General features: G+C 44.3%; 1 protein-coding gene across 1 annotated transcript in view; it reads right to left on the reverse strand.

Annotated features, from left to right (window-relative positions):
- Window positions 1-18,386, reverse strand: part of LOC124606038 (aromatic-L-amino-acid decarboxylase) — a 309,333-nt gene that overhangs the window by 258,707 nt on the left and 32,240 nt on the right. Inside the window, exon 5 of the mRNA XM_047138002.1 lies at window positions 6,757-6,993. Coding sequence (XP_046993958.1) covers window positions 6,757-6,993 — 237 coding nt within the window. The remainder of the gene's footprint in view (window positions 1-6,756; window positions 6,994-18,386) is intronic.

The following is an 18,386-nucleotide window of genomic DNA, read 5'->3' on the forward strand; positions in this document are numbered from 1 at the left end:
GAAAATCCCCAACCCGGCCGGGAACCGGATACACAAAGGAAGCAGCTACTCGGGTAGCAGAGTACTTGTGGAGTGCACATGGGTTTTTTTTTGAGGTTGGGCTCTAGTTTGAGGTACTCTAATGAACACTCGCCAGTCGACGAGCAGAAAGCGGAATCATACCAGGTTCAAACACACGTCGACTGTCAAAATCGTAGAAAAGGCACGTGAGAGACAGATATTCATTGGAAGAATGCTCAGGAAGTGTAGTCCACCCACGAAGAAGGTAGGTTACAAAACCCTCGTTCGACCGATACTTGAGAACTGCTTGCCAGTCTGGGATCTTGATCGAATAGGATGGACAGAGGAAATAGAATAGATAAATAGAAGTGAAACGCATTTTGTCATGGGTTCGTTTAGTAAATATGAAAGCGTGACGTAGGTGGAGAGGGGTTGGAGGGAGGCGCTGTGTACCAAGGAATACTTAATAGTTAAAGTGGTAGACCAGGGTATAATATCTGTAGCCTAATTTTATTGGATTAAAATGTCCCTTAGAGATTCTATTTTGAAGTTTCATTCTTATACAATACGCTATGAATGTTAAAACCGCGATTTACTGCATGGAGGTGCATCTGTGCACCCGAGCGCTCGAATGCAGCTGATGTAACACTACGATAGTAACTGACGGAAAAGAGGCTCTTTTACTTCGCCCGATGGTATCACAGAGGGCATTAGTATCAACTAAAATCCTGTTATCACTAATGTTTATCTTCCAAAGATGACTCGTTTATGGTAAACAGCCTCAAAGCAGGTGCTCATCAAGCGTCTGCTTCACTTCTCATTTCTCTTGTTTCTTTATACAAAGTAAAATGTGAGCGCTTGAAAAAGACAAACGTCTTTATCAGGATTGAAAAGGTTAGAAAAATTATCGCAATCGTTCAAAAATCGGTTTGATTGTTAAGGAGAAGCCTGTTCACAGAAATAATTTCGTCAACATGAGAGTGTTTCGACACTAACGAGAAGAAGATCAACTGTACGGTACTGGCATTGCCGATTAAAAGTTTGCTCAATTTCAATATAAAAAGCACAAGTTGGAACTTTAATCGCTTTTTTTTTCAGAATATAATTTCTCAAGAAGTTTGACGATAACTGGGTCCACAGCCTTCGTGAAATTTTTAAATGAAATCAGTCCGCTTTTGGCTGCTAAAACATTACTTATTGCGATTGCATTTTCGACATGTGGTCGTTTCAGTGCATTGTGGGATGTTGCTACCCACTCAATAATATAAAGCTGTGACATGCTGTGTAAGAGCAGTTGCAGGAGGTGTTGCGAATTTATCTGCTATGCCACATACCATATACGCTACAGAGCTGGTACTGATGGAGACACCGAAATTTTAATTTCATGTAGTAGGCGTGGTAACTGGATCACAAAAGCCTACTTCATGAAAGTTACGAGAAATGGATTATCAGTGTTTATCGCTCGTTTCTCACGTTTCAGGTTTTCTCGATCCGTCTCCCCGACAACTCGAAAACGAACTAACAGAAAGATCTGAAATTTTTTGGATATTGTAATTACATAATTTCAACAGAACCAAGCAAAATCAGGTTATTCTATTGAACAGTTTCTCAGTTAAAAATATATTACAATGTTTAAAAATTTATAAAACTTTATTCATAATTTGGAAAATAGTTAGTATATTATTTATTGTTATATGTAGTTAAAAGAGTTGTTTTTTGTGAATATGAATTTTTCCAATAAAGTAAACTAAACACAACACTAAAAAGTTTCAAACTACACCAGATCTGACGTAAATAGTATAATACTACCGTTAAACAGCCTCCAATTTGAAACGGTTTAAAAAGGAGAAGAAAATAGTTTCTTTATGGTTCAAATGGCTCTGAGCACTATGGGACTCAACTGCTGTGGTCATCAGTCCCCTAGAACTTAGAACTAATTAAACCTAACTAACCTAAGGACATCACACACATCCATGCCCGAGGCAGGATTCGAACCTGCGACCGTAGCGGTCTTGCGGTTCCAGACTGCAGCGCCTTTAACCGCACGGCCACTTCGGCCGGCATAGTTTCTTTATGAAAGACTTTAGTTTTATTCCGTATGAGAAGACACATTGCTTGAGAGTGTCAGATTTTATCCTTGAAAGTATCAAAAAAAAAAAAAAAAAAAAAAAGGTTCGAATGGCTCTGAGGACTCCGGGACTTAACTGCTAAGGTCATCAGTCCCCTAGAAACTAGAACTACTTAAACCTAACTAACCTAAGGACATCACACGCATCCATGTCCGAGGCAGGATTCGAACCTGCGACCGCACCGTTCGCGTGGTTCCAGACTGTAGCGCCTAAAACCGCTCGGTCACACCGGCCGGCTTTAAAGTTTCAGAAAAATTTGTTGTCAAATATTTGGTGCATTATATTTTATCTGACCCCTGAGTAGAGATGAAAGAATGAATCGTACTACAGCCGATTCTTTCTATTAAAGTTAAAAAATCGGATTATAGATGACTTTCATAAAAGGATAATTATTTAAATAAAATGAATTCTTAATACAGTACATATTTAAATATGTATAGTATAGTTATAATTGTAAGTATAAAATAATTTCTCCTAGCCCCTTACTGATTCCTATTCCCATACAGATACTCCTGAATAACCAAGAAACGTGAGGTACATGCAACAGATAATAGTGAGAAGGTGAACTACTCATGCATCAGTTAGTTAATTGGTGTAATAATATTGAGGTGACCTATTGATGCATCAGTTAACGTATTGCATGCACTCCCACTTTTTTCGTATCAGATCTTCGAAGTACTTTCATAGCCATTAAAAATTCACGATCACAAATATGCAGGACTATCTGAACGTAGTATATCAAAAATACATATTTATTTAAATAATTATCCAGCTTTTTAGTCTTGTGTTTGAAATTTTTCAATCGGTTTCAAACATTTTGATGATACTACAGCAGAGACATGTGGCAAATTTCAGATTTGTTCCAGTTTCTCTGCGCCTGTTTCAATCAGTATATTGAATCCACTTACGCCTATCTCGTGAAAAGCCCATGAAGGTAAGAATTAGAGAGATTTGAACTCACATGGAGGCTTAGCAGCAGATGTTCTTACCGCGAAACATTCACTACAGGAACTTGACGAGTGAGAAACAGCTGCGTTAAACAAAGTAGACTCCACCTCATACCAGACAGGAACCTAGTTAATATTGCTTTTCCATCCAGTTCTGATTTATGTTGAAAGTCTCTGGCACATCGGGAAATGACAGTGGTACAAAAAGTTCCCTCTACCGCACACCGTAGAAGAAAGCGAGTCAGTATTGCAGTGACATCTGTGTTTTGAAATGTGTTTAAAATTTCAAGGCCCTAGTTCATCGCGAAGTTAGTTTAAACTCAATTGCAAAACTTGTACTGGACAGACAACGAGAAAGCGACCTAACAGAAACGTCGTAAACAGGAGAAAAAGCGTCAAAAAGTACGCGACAGAAATAAAGGAACTCAGTTCATAAAGTATGTTGTTACATGGTTCACAGGGAACGAGCACTTTCTGAATGACATTAATCTGCAGCATTCGCTTTATTTTGTAGTCTTCATTCCTGTACAGTTTCGGCTGTGTAGCCATTTTCAAGTGTATGGGATAAGTCAAACGGACACATTTGGGTTAGGGTCTAAACTTACAACTGTGGTGCATTGTTAAAATATGGTGCGAATTTTAAAATAAACAACACCAAAGGTTTCTCAAGCACATACTCCCTCTGAGCTTCTATAATGCTAGGCACAAAGACACACCTCCTGTCTAAGACTCTACAACAATTACTGAGCTATTAGAGCAGACGTACTCGTAGTATTAACAGCCGACATTTAGCTTATGACCCTCCTCCAGGAGTGGAAGGGCTTTTTCTCCGTGTCTGCACTAGAGCCAGAATTGCGAACACGTAAGGTGGCTCCGTTTCAAGGTACGGACTTCATTTAGGACCGGAGGTAAGAAAGGGGAGGCGGTCTAAACACTTGGCGTCAGGTTCGTTATTTTAAAGTCCGGCAATCCACTGCATTTTCACAAAGTATGATGTCTTTTATTCGGTAGTGATTTGGATATCCCGCCAACCTGATATCTGTGAGAATGTGGCTGGCAATTAGAAGCAGCCGTTCGGTGGTCCGCAGACGGTGCAAGCAGAGACTACAATCGGCGTGCCCACTCGTGGAGTCCCGAGCTTGAATACGCGAGAGCGGTCACGTAAGTGCACTGCGGCTAGCCTTATATCGCCTACAACCTTCAGATCACGCCACTTGAGTCAGACTTCGATTATAGCTTGTTTTACGGTTCTCGCTGTTTCGGTATTCAGTCTCGACTCACTTTGTATGCTTACGAACAGCTAGCTGTGTTTTGGAATGTCTCAGCCGTTCATGGCGTGAACTTAGTCGTTAGTCGAAGTGCCATACGCCGCACCGGTCACCGTGTCAGCTTCACTGAATGAGGTGGTACATGACCAACGAAAGTTTTCGCTGTAAGTCAATTTGACTTGTTACACAGGGAATCCGTTTAACCTTGTTCACAGCGAATAACTTTTTGCACGGAAGCAAAATAAAAATGTATGAGACAAATGTTGCTTAGCTACCAACGGATATTAACTAGGATGGCAACATGTTCCGTAACTTTCTTCCTTACGAAGTAATGGACGGAAGTAACCCTTTTTTAAATAGCACCCAATACTTCTTGTTCAGTATTTCACTGCCTCTCCTCAAGACCTGCTCAGAAACGTACCACAGAGTACCTTTCACGTAAACATGACGTTAGTAAAAATGTAACGCAAAACTGACTTTGAGTCTCCTTTAGTAGCAAACAGTGCAGACACCCGGTATAACGTAACTCGATCACTTGTTGGAGTTGACGGCAAACGAAGGGAAAAAGAGGGTAAATGCGCACTGCTCATTCAGTAAATGGTCTTCTATTGAAGGTTTGGGTGAGGTCAATGTATACAACAAAGCGAAGGTAGAAATGCTAGTAATCTATGGAGAACTTAAGCTAGCGGAACAGTAACTGCAGTAATGTTTTCTTACCTACATTACGGGTACATGTAGTACAGCACCATAGTACATTTAAACCATGACTTGTGTAGCGTAAAGGCAGTCCTAGATTAAACATTCGCTATATAGGGTGTTACAAAAAGGTACGGCCAAACTTTCAGGAAACATTCCTCACACACAAATAATGAAAAGATGTTATGTGGACACCTGTCCGGAAACGCTTAATTTCCATGTTAGAGTTCATTTTAGTTTCGTCCACCTACGCTCAGTGGAGCACGTTATCATGATTTCATACGGGATACTCCACCTGTTCTGCTAGAACATGTGCCTTTACAAGTACGACACAACATGTGGTTCATGCACGATGGAGCTCCTTCACGTTTCAGTCGAAGTGGTCTTACGCTTCTCAACAACAGATTCGGTGACCGATGGATTGGTAGAGGCGGACCAATTCCATGGTCTCCACGCTCTCCTGACCTCAACCCTCTTGACTTTCATTTATGGGGGCATTTGAAAGCTCTTGTCTACGTAACCCCGGTACCAAATGTAGAGACTCTTCGTGCTCGTATTGTGGACGGCTGTGATACAATACGCCATTCTCCAGGGCTGCATCTGCGCATCAGGGATTCCATGCGACGGAGGGAGGATGCATGTATCCTCGCTAACGGAGGACATTTTGAACATTTCCTGTAACAAAGTGTTTGAAGTCACGCTGGTGTGTTCTGTTGCTGTGTTTCCATTCCATGATTAATGTGATTTGAAGAGAAGTAATAATACCCTGTAGATGAGTAGTTTTTTTTTACATTTTCTTCGTTGCATATATTGTACTAAAACATATGTTCATCTAAAGACTGAATGAACGGTGTGCATTTTCCATGTATTTCATTTTGTTTACCGTCAATAGCAGCAAGCGTACGAGTTACGTTATTGGGGACACTTGCACTGTGTGTTAGTACAGTACAAAAAATGGCTCGGAGCACTATGGGACTCAACTTCTGAGGTCATTAGTCCCCTAGAACTTAGAACTAGTTAAACCTAACTAACCTAAGGACATCACAAACACCCATGCCCGAGGCAGGATTCGAACCTGCGACCGTAGCGGTCCTGCGGTTCCAGACTGCAGCGCCTTTAACCGCACGGCCACTTCGGCCGGCTAGTACAGTACAACCAAAGTCAGTTTTGTATTACGTTATTAACAACATCACGTTTGGGTGAATGGTGCATTGTAATACGTTTTTGAACAAGGCTTAAGGAGAGGAAGTGGATTAGCGAATAAAAAATAAATAGTACCATTTAAAAAAATTACCTTACTTCTGTTCACGTCTTCATAACGAACGAAGCCGCAAGAAAGACAAACATGCTGGTTAATGTTCGCCTTGCAGCTTAATATTTACTTGCCACACTTTTTTGTATTGTATCTGAACAAAAAGTTGTTTGCGGTCGTCCAGACAGATGGCAACACAACCGAAACTGTGAAGTTCTGAAGATAAAAAAATAAAGGGATATTTTAAACTAAGTAACGACAAGCAAAACTGCAGATGACTATTATTCAGAACGTATTTCGTGTAGCTTTGTATTTGTCGTTTTGTTTACTTTTGTCCAGACAGTTGGAGAGTTTTACATTTGCTGGTGCTCGTAAAATATAAGCAAGTGAGAAAAAACTGGGATTCGACCAGTATATCACCCGAGGACGGAGGACACAGTGCGAAATGTTTGAAACTCGCTTGCCTGTCTGAGGGTCTCGCCGCGCAGACAGCACTTGTCGTCGGGCTCGAGGATGCGCAGCCGCACGAAGCAGATCATGGCGGCCTTCTCGACGCAGGAGTGCGACTCCTTGGAGCAGTAGCCGATGAGGCGCGCCAGCAGAGAGGCCTCCTCGGCCAGCGGCTGCTGCTGCTTCAGCCGGCGGATGGCCTGCGCGCGCGCCGCCAGCATCGTCACCAGCACGCACTCGCTCGCGGACGTCTGCAACAGGACACCGCGAGCCGCGGTCACCACCGTCCAGCAAGGCCCCCGGGGCAATGCATCGCTGAGCGCACACTGTCTGACCAAAGGATCCCGGACACCTACACTACTGGCCATTAACATTGCTACACCAAGAAGAAATGCAGATGATAAACGGGTATTCATTGGACAAGTATATTATACTAGAACTGACATGTGATTACATTTTCACGCAATTTGGATGCATAGATCCTGAGAAATCAGTACCCAAAACAACCACCTCTGGCTGTAACAACGGCCTTGATACGCCTGGGCATTGAGTCAAACAGAGCTTGGATGGCGTGTAAAGGTACAGCTGCCCATGCAGCTTTAACACGATACCACAGTTCATCAAGAGTAGTGACTGGCGTATTGTGACGAGCCAGTTGCCCGGCCACCATTGACCAGACGTTTTCAGTTGGTGAGAGATCTGGAGAATGTGCTGGCCAGGGCAGCAGCCGAACATTTTCTGTATCCAGAAAGGCCCGTACAGGAACTGATACATGCGGTCGTGCGTTTTCCTGCTGAAATGTAGGGTTTATCAGGGATCGAATGAAGGGCAGAGCCTCGCGTCGAAACACATCTGAAATGTAACGTCCACTGTTCAAAGTGCCTTCAATGCGAACAAGAGGTGACCGAGACGTGTAACCAATGGCACCCCATTCCATCACGCCGGGACATACGCCAGTATGGTGATGACGAATACACGCTTCCAATGTGCGTTCACGGAGATGTCGCCAAACACGGATGCGACTATCAGGATGCTGTAAACAGAAGCTGGTTTCATCCGAAAAAATGACGTTTTGCCATTCGTGCACCAAGGTTCGTCGTCGAGTGCACCGTCGCAGGCGCTCCTGTCTGTGATGCAGCGTCAAGGGTAACCGCAGCCATGGTCTCTGACCCGATAGTCCATGCTGCTGCAAACGTCGTCGAACTGTTCGTGCAGATGGTTGTTGTCTTGCAAATGTCCCCATCTGTTGACTCAGGGATCGAGACGTGGCTGCACGATCTGTTACAGCCATGCGGATAAGATGCCTGTCATCCTCGCTGCTAGTGATACGAGGCCGTTGGGATCCAGCACGGCGTTCTGTATTACCCTCCCGAAACCCACCGATTCCGTATTCTGCTAACAGTCGTTGGATCTCGACCAACGCGAACAGCAATGTCGCCATACGATAAACCGCAATCGCGATAGGCTACAATCCGACCTTTATCAAAGTCGAAAACGTGATGGTACTCATTTCTCCTCCTTACACGAGGCATCACAACAACGTTTCACCAGGCAACGCCGGTCAACTGCTGTTTGTGTATGAGAAATCGGTTGGAAACTTTCCTCATGTCAGCACGTTGTAGGTGTCGCCACCGGCGCCAACCTTGTGTGAATGCTCTGAAAAGCTAATCATTTGCATATCACAGCATCTTCTTCCTGTCGGTTAAATTTCGCGTCTGTAGCACGTCATCTTCGTGGTGTAGCAATTCTAATGGCCAGTAGTGTATTAGTGGACAGTAATGTGGCGTGTGTGCACCCTTCAGCTTTATGATGGCTTAAGCTCTGGTGGGGATAAGGTGTCATTGGGGGAATGGCAGTGCATTCTTCCTCCAGAGCTGGAACCAGACAAAGTAGTGACGCTGGACGCTGGTGTTTGGAGCGAAGTAGACGTTCTAACTCAACTCAATGTGTTCCACTGCGTTCAGGTCGGGTCTCTGGATAGGCCAGTTCATTTCACGAAGCTTATTGCCCAAACCATTGCCTCACAGACGCTGGTTTATGACAGGGTACATTGTCATGCTGATACCAACAGTCCTCGTCTACAGACTATTCTCTAGCGTGTGCAATACCTAATGCATGATTATGGGTTCATGTCATTCCGCATTTAGCGTTTTCCTAATCGCAATAAGGAAACAACCCCACCGAGGTCCAAATGATTCAAATGGCTCTGAGCACTATGGGACTTAACATCTGAGGTCATCAGTCCCCTAGAACTTGGAACTACTTAAACGTAACTAACCTAATGACATCACACACATCCATGGCCAAGGCAGGATTCGAACATGCGACCGTAGCGGTCGCGACGTTCCGGTCTGAAGCGCCTAGAACCGCTCGGCCACTCCGGCCGGCCCCACCGAGGAAAAAATTCCTATACCATAAGACTGCCTCCTCAGTGTTTCACTCTTGGCACTACACATGATGGCAGGTAATGTTCTCCACGCACACGCCAAACCAAAGCCAATCCATCGGACCACCAAGTGTATAGCGTGATTCATCATATTAAATTAGTCGTTTGGAGTGATCCACTGTTGTAATGGTATTTTATTTGCGAAACCATAGCCCCCCTCCCCCCAACCCTATTTTTCGATGCCGTAGATTAATGAATATTTTTCTACGTAATGTCTCATATTTTTCACTCTATTCAAATTTGGTTTCATTTTTATATGTATGTACGTCGATATTTTGAGAGGTTGAAATCGATATAATATCTAGTGTGAATATCTTTGTACTTATTGCTATCTTTGATGCTGGCTTGTGACTTTTCGCACGGAAGCGTACAGAGTAGTCAAATTTTTGTGTTGAATATGAACAGTCTTGACTTTGTGTTGGAAATGAAAAGATGAGTCTGAGTTACGGACAATGAAAAATGTTGTGAGTTTTATTAAGAGCAGTAATGGCTGCCAAATTGTATGATGACGTAATGTTTTGAACATGCGAAAGTATAAAAAGTTCAATAAATGTGAATTTTTGTGAAAAGTGAGTGTCAAGAATTATTTTCAAGTGACCATTGTTTAAAAAAGTATGAAGCACATTGCAATGAAAAACATAAATCATCAAATTAATCCTGAAAGAGTGTCTTCGTAAGTTCTTCAAGTCGGCGTAATTAATATCCGAGTGCCTATCGCACCAACAGCGACAGTCACGCTATCTAGACAACATTTTTAATTACGAGCCAAAGCCAGAGCGAGATCGTCGGTGGATTGCAAGTGCAAGATAAGTGATATTATTGTTAATTTTCTTCAGTGACTATAATCAGTTGATGACCTGCCACATTAAAGACCTTTTAGTTGCGCAATAAAAAGGTCATACTTTGAGCGCGCGACGTGTTAATTTTTGAACTGATTAACTGTTAGTGGAGGTATTGTTATACTGTCCAGTTGAGTCGCTCTTTATACCACCTCAAGCGATGCTTATCAGTGACTACAGAAAAGTGTGGCTTGTGAGCAGCAGTTGGACTGTTGCACTCTACACACGATCATCGTGCCACCTACACTGCTGGCAACACCATGGAACTCACGAGTGATTCCTCCCGCTGCTCTCATGCGATTTTCTATAACTGCCGTCCGCAATGCCCGACGATTCCTGTCTGTCAGTATAGGAGGTCTGCGTTGTCTTGGTTCAGCTCTGGTTCTTCTGTTACTTTTCCACTTCTCAATCACATCACCAGCAGTCGGCTTGGGCAGCTTTCAAAAATGCCCAAAATGGCTCTAAGCACTATGGGACTTACCAGCTGAGGTCATCAGTCCCCTAGACCTAGAAACACTTAAACCTAACTAACCTACGGACATCATACAAATCCAGCCCGATGCAGGATTCGAACCTGCAACCGTAGCAGCAGCTTGGTTCCGGACCGAAGCGCCTAGAACCGCAGCTGCCGGCTGGGCAGCTTTGGAAGGGGTAAAACTACCCTGCTGGTTTTGTTACTGAGGTAACATACAATGATCACTCCCCATCTGAAATCACTAAACTCTCCTGTCCGACTCTTACTGCTTCTGTACTGACAACACAATAGTCCCCGCCTCCTATACATGCGGGTCTGCCTCTCGTGATATTTCATGATTAGTTTCGTATTACGTAGCGGTGTCCAGATTTCTTTTAGTCAGATAGCGTATTAATGACCTGGCGAACAATATTAATAGTAATCTGAGACTTTTCGCAGGTTATGCAATTGTTTATAATGAAGTATTATCTGAAAGAAGCTTACAAATATTGAGTCAGATCTTGTTTGCTTTATATGTACATAATTCCAAAGTAATTCACTTCACTGAACGAGAAAAACGTAGTATCCTATGGGTACAATATTAACGATTCATAATTAGAATCGGTCAACTCACACAAAAAATATGACGGAACAATTTGTCAGAATATGAAATTTAATAATCATGTGCATCTTATGGCTCTGGTGCTTTAATTTCTCGCAGATGAAATTACCAAATCGAGTGCCCAAAGATGTCTCTGCAGCTGACACTTATGAACTGACTCTGTAATCAAATTACAAACTATCAAAGATATTTGAGAACGTTAAATGCATCGTCTTCACATCCGGAATCGACCGAGTCGAAATTTATAAGCGGTAACCGTACTCATACTTCTGACCGTCGAATACTCAGTATGCACCCGTACTGTTGTTTCTACAATTGCGTGGTAGGCTACATTCAGAGGTGGTAGTACGGACCAACCAAAACAAAAAGGACAGTATACAGGGGCTCTAAAATATACACTCAGATTGTGTGGTCTGGGGTATGCGTCTTAAAATATATGACCGCTTCTTCATCTTTGCTACTGTGAAACACTTCCCTTCTAGTGAATAAGTGCCCATAGCTCTTAAGGTATGCATTTTACAGCCCATATTTACTAGACTTTTCTTCTTGTTTTGGTCCATAATACCAGTTCTGAAAGTTGTCTACCCTACAATCTTAACAGCAACGGTATCGGTACATGTATCCTACCGTCAGAGATATGAAAACGATTTTCGCTTATAGCTTTCGACTCGGTCATTTTCGAACCACGATCCTTTAGCTCAAATCGATACACTTACTCTCCTCCATCGTTCATGAAAATTTGTAACATCATGACGGAATTACCCTGTCCGCAAATGAGTGGAATGCATTGGACAGATGAATTGCAGCTCCTAGGCAGCCACCAAGGATTCTTCCCCTGTTTGCCGACAGTTCAGTTTCGGAAAAGAAATTTACACTCCTGGAAATTGAAATAAGAACACCGTGAATTCATTGTCCCAGGAAGGGGAAACTTTATTGACACATTCCTGGGGTCAGATACATCACATGATCACACTGACAGAACCACAGGCACATAGACACAGGCAACAGAGCATGCACAATGTCGGCACTAGTACAGTGTATATCCACCTTTCGCAGCAATGCAGGCTGCTATTCTCCCATGGGGACGATCGTAGAGATGCTGGATGTACTCCTGTGGAACGGCTTGCCATGCCATTTCCACCTGGCGCCTCAGTTGGACCAGCGTTCGTGCTGGACGTGCAGACCGCGTGAGACGACGCTTCATCCAGTCCCAAACATGCTCAATTGGGGACAGATCCGGAGATCTTGCTGGCCAGGGTAGTTGACTTACACCTTCTAGAGCACGTTGGGTGGCACGGGATACATACGGACGTGCATTGTCCTGTTGGAACAGCAAGTTCCCTTGCCGGTCTAGGAATGGTAGAACGATGGGTTCGATGACGGTTTGGATGTACCGTGCACTATTCAGTGTCCCCTCGACGATCACCAGTGGTATACGGCCAGTGTAGGAGATCGCTCCCCACACCATGATGCCGGGTGTTGGCCCTGTGTGCCTCGGTCGTATGCAGTCCTGATTGTGGCGCTCACCTGCACGGCGCCAAACACGCATACGACCATCATTGGCACCAAGGCAGAAGCGACTCTCGCCGCTGAAGACGACACGTCTCCATTCGTCCCTCCATTCACCCCTGTCGCGACACCACTGGAGGCGGGCTGCACGATGTTGGGGCGTGAGCGGAAGACGGCCTAACGGTGTGCGGGACCGTAGACCAGCTTCATGGAGACGGTTGCGAATGGTCCTCGCCGATACCCCAGGAGCAACAGTGTCCCTAATTTGCTGGGAAGTGGCGGTGCGGTCCCCTACGGCACTGCGGAGGATCCTACGGTCTTGGCGTGCATCCGTGCGTCGCTGCGGTCCGGTCCCAGGTCGACGGGCACGTGCACCTTCCGCCGACCACTGGCGACAACATCGATGTACTGTGGAGACCTCACGCCCCACGTGTTGAGCAATTCGGCGGTACGTCCACCCGGCCTCCCGCATGCCCACTATACGCCCTCGCTCAAAGTCCGTCAACTGCACATACGGTTCACGTCCACGCTGTCGCGGCATGCTACCAGTGTTAAAGACTGCGATGGAGCTCCGTATGCCACGGCAAACTGGCTGACACTGACGGCGGCGGTGCACAAATGCTGCACAGCTAGCGCCATTCGACGGCCAACACCGCGGTTCCTGGTGTGTCCGCTGTGCCGTGCGTGTGATCATTGCTTCTACAGCCCTCTCGCAGTGTCCGGAGCAAGTATGGTGGGTCTGACACACCGGTGTCAATGTGTTCTTTTTTCCATTTCCAGGAGTGTATTTATTCATATGCCCAAATGACAGCTATTTATAAAGTAAACAATAGAACTATACGGGGCTTTAATCATAGATACACACACAGAATCTTTAGTCTGTAAAGCCCCTGGAGATTTCACATCAGAGTGTTCCTGAGGTATTTTTGTGGCGGAGGCATAGGCAGAAAAGACAGACAGCATCAGAATTTGACGTATGACAACCCCACCCACCACAACCATGCTTCCCCCCTACGCCCCCCACCACCCCTCCACCCAAATCAAAAGTCGTGACGTCTCTTTCGGAGGCACGCGGCTGACCTACCTTTTGGGTCATCAGCAAAGGAATCTTCGGTCCAGCGGCTAAATGAACTGAAACGAGCATGAACCCCATACTTTGCCCGAAAACGACGAGTAATAAAATCGTTGAAATGTTGCTACAACGCGACTCAGCTGATAATCCGAAACGATTTCATCAACGTAATTCGCCGAGAAAGCCCATGTATTATTTATAATAGTCACCTTCTGGCAAAGATTACAGGAGGAAACTTCCTGGAAAGTTGCTGGTAGGTAACACTGCCATTCTGCTGACAGTTTCATCCGGAATACGTACTTTCTCATCAAAGCGTTGGTGACAGAAACAAGCCATGAAGGCCCAAAGGTACCGACCGACCCCCGTGTCATCCTCAGCCCACAGGCGTCACTGGATGCGGATATGGAGGGGCATATGGTCAGCACACCGCTCTCCCGGCCGTATGTCACTTTCCGAGACCGGAGCCGCTACTTCTCAATCAAGTAGCTCCGCAGTTTGCCTCACAAGGGCAGAGTGCACCTCGCTTGCCAACAGCGCTCGGCAGACTGGATGGTCGCCTATCCAAGTGCTAGCTCAGCCCTACAGCGCTGAACTTCGGTAATCTGACGGGAACAGGAGTTACCACTGCGGCAAGGCCGTTGGCACAGTATTTGGATTTACCATCTCTTTATTATGTTTAGCTGATGAGAACTTTGAGTCACACCACAAGAGAGGAATAATGTGATAGGTTACTTAAACAATTGTCTTTGTGAAGGTTGGGCTCAATAAGGTTCAAATGGTTCAAATGGCTCCGAGCACTATGGGACTTAACTACTGAGGTCATCAGTCCTCTAGAACTTAGAACTACTTAAACCTAACTAACCTAAGGACATCACACACATCCATGCCCGAGGCAGGATTCGAACCTGCGACCGTAGCGGTCACGCGGTTCCAAACTGACGCGCTTAGAACCGCATTTCCACACCGGCCGGCGCTCAATAAGGTTCCCTTTCTGTGCAGCGACCGTGGAATATAAAATTATAAAGAATGTAGCAACCAGTCGCGGAAACATAATTTATTATCTTGTTGCAAATCAATTTCGACTGATATCAGTCATCATCGGTGCATTTTCCTAACCGATACATGTCATAAGTAGAAGTACTGTCCTTGGCAGATTTCTATCAAGTACAGTACTTCTACTTATGGCATGTATCGGTTAGGAAAATGCACCGATGATGACTGATATCAGTCGAAATCGATTTGCAACAAGATAAATAAATTATGTTTCCGCGACTGGTTGTTACATTCTTTATAATTTCAAGAAGAACTAACATTTCACACTGAGAGCACGTTTCCTGAGCACATATGGAACTGAACTGCACTGCGTCAACAGACAGGTGCATGGTATTTTACTGAAAATTCCAATATCGCTGAAATAGGTTTATCCCAAAACATTCCGCAAAACGTGGATTTAGACTGTTATATAATTTCAGAAGGCGAGAGTCGAACAGGTGTCGTCAACCAGGGGCTAATACAACCAGACCATAGCGGGCGATGCAGAACGCACGCCATTATACTCGCACATCAGTCAGTATCACTATTCACCACTAAAATCATTTACCTGTTCTAGGTTTCTTTACGCACCATTACAATAAATTGCATGAATTAACTCTGCCTTGGGAAAGGCTGATATACTAATCCAAATAGTTTTGTACTCAATTTAGATGAACACAGCAGGGTGTACAAACAGTTTCTTTTAATTCTAGTTCATATTTGAACGCTTGGTTGAAAACTAGACTGATTAGTACAATATAGTCTTTTTACAAAAAAGTCACAACATAGACAACAACTCTGCTATCCTCCACAGTTCAAAACAGTTGGAGAAAATCGTTTATTCTTAAGTCCTGAGACGAGACTGTATGTGGTATAAGAGGAGTGCACGTCCTCTAGTTATCACATTAAATACACTGTGTGGTCAAATTATTCATCCTCAAGCGTCAATTAAATAAAATTGTTACACAGTCTTGAGGTGTACCTTAAGACTGTATACGAAATCTCGGCTACATTTCCAGAGTTATCGAAAATTGCAAGAGGAATCAAAAGGGATATGAGGCTCGGATCCAAAGCAAAGAAGCAACAAATTCGGCTGTTAAGGGCAAATCGTCTCTTGGTCATATGCGTGGAAGTCCAAAGTAACACAGCAAACAAATCGACGGAGAAAGACAGTGAATGTCTATTATAGAACACATCAGAAACAAACACCATCTCCTTCCGATCTTGAGTATTATACTACTTTATACCACTTCCTGATAGCTTTTTCACATCTGAATTCTACTGTTGTTTGATTTAATAAATTATCGAGACACGTGACGTTCTTATCTGTTGATTTCGGTTTCTGTCGTGTTTGTGCCACACTGTTTCCTTCCGGCTTGCAGCGACCGCTGCCTTCCGCTGCCAGACACATGTATTGCGCCAAAAATTTGTGTCAGGTGACACGTGCTGCTCGGGAAGCGACGCGTGTTAAGCCACCAGGATGGCCACATCTCTCATCGTGTTTCGCAACCAGCAGCCAGTCGCACGGGGACCTGACGCAACTGCTACACCGCATCCGAAAACTGGGTTATTATCTTCCTGCGTGCAAGAATCGGCAGAGCCCCACCATCAGAAACTTGACACTTTCCGGATCACGAAAGCAACCCATCGCAATGTGGAGCACTGGCCTTTCGATAATTACGGAATATCTGGAACTGTTAAGATCAAATTTATACAGTGGTAGAGGGCACTATGAGTGCTGCCACAGAGAGCAGTTTGAGATAAGGAACAAATCGTTATAAATCGATCTTTAATTTTTATCTGACAAAAACAACGTACAATTTATTTTACCAACTTAATCTGAGAGGGTTGACATTTTTAATGCATGCTTTGCAACAGAATATAAAATTTTGCTACACTATCTCAAATATTCATGTAGTCTGCTGCACAGTAACGCAGTCATTCAGGACCCTATCTACCAGTTCCTCTTTGACTGACTCATCCAAGGAGACCCGTAAAGGCAACGCATGAAGCGGAAACTTACAACTGACGCCAAGGTAAACTTCAAGTTTCGATGCACAATTTAAAATACACCCTCAAGTTTCTACCTTCGTTCGTCTATAACATATAACGAGTTCCTCGCCCACGCCAGGCAAGTAATGTATACCGGCCGCCGTAGAATCCTCTACCTTGCGATGTCGTGCGGATGTAGTACGGAGGGTCATGTGGTCAGCACACCGCTCTCCCGGCCGTTTTGCAGACTTCCCGGACGTTAGAGACGCTACTGCTCGGTCTAGTACTCCCTCAGCTGACATCACGAGTCCGAGTGCACCCCGTACCAGTCTTCCCACAAAGGAAACATTCTTGGCAGCACCCTAAATCGAACCCGGGTCCTCAGCATGGAGGTCATCTGCACTGGCTGCTCAGACACGTAGGCGAACTGTATAACATATAGTCTTGTGAAGTACAATGAAACTTTTTGAAACACCCGCTGGATGCTCTACGATTACCGCCATTCGCAACCCAATATGCAGACAACTAATATTCCCTCTGGTACAGTTCCTGGAGAAGAAAGCCAAATGAAATTTTATTTATTTATTTATCCATTTATTTTACTAGGACTGCCAGAAGTGACTGAGGTGTAAGATGGAGATAATTGGGGCTCGGAGTGTGATAAAGTTCCTGCATTTCAAAGGTAACAGTTCCTAGGAAATTTGTGATGACTTGTCGGTTGTTTACGGATGTGATTGCCCATGATACTGTTGTCAGGTGGGGAAGGAACTTTCAAACTGATCACATGCCCCTGACAGGCGAGCCGAGTGTAAAAGTCAGCTAGAAAGGACATGCTGTCGGTTTTCTGGGACTGTCACAGATTCATTCTCAGAGGTTGTGTTCCCAGGGGTCAAATCGTAACAGGCTGATAACACAGCAATCTTCTGGACAAGTTACAGGAAACTCTGATTAAGAAACGCCGCAGTATGCTCTCTGGAGGTGTTCGTCTTCTGGCTGACAGTGCACCGTCTCAATCATCTCAAGTTGCAGTTAACAAAACGAGAGACTGTCGCTTTTGGATCTTGCATTACACGCCGTATTCTCCAGATCTCGCACCAAATGCTGTTTTTCGTTCCCAGAAATGAAGAGTCCGTTGGGTGACCGCCAATGTGACAACACACATGACGTCATTAATGAAGTGAAAGAGTATTTTAAGACAAAATCTGCAGACTTTTACAATCAAGGCATTCTGAAGGCCAAGATACACTGAGAAAGAACGACAAATCAACGCAGAATATCACATTTTTTAAGGGTGACAATTAGAGCTTTACGAAATCCCCACGTAAACCTTTTATGTGTGGCACATAACATAATTTTACTCCACAGGTTTGTTTCAAATACCGTATCTTATTCTATGTCAAAAAATCATTCCTGTACATTTACTTTGACAGGTACCGGAAAATTCTTAACAAATGGCAATCAACAGCTTCCTTTTAGAAGAATAAGAAACGAGTTGTGTAAAATGGTATGAATCTTTTTGTCTGCATTGAAGGCTTCGACAGGTTGTTCATAGCGATGTAAAAGTGTAATTGTTAACGCAAGATGTCTAAGAGCAGCAATAATACGAGCAAACTGACGCACTTTGAGGTGCGATTTCCCATCGCTGCCTTGGAAAGTACCTCGTGCGACAGCCGTACCA

This window comes from Schistocerca americana, chromosome 3 (genome assembly GCF_021461395.2).
Source record: "Schistocerca americana isolate TAMUIC-IGC-003095 chromosome 3, iqSchAmer2.1, whole genome shotgun sequence".
In the NCBI taxonomy this organism is placed as follows: Eukaryota; Metazoa; Arthropoda; class Insecta; order Orthoptera; family Acrididae; genus Schistocerca; species Schistocerca americana.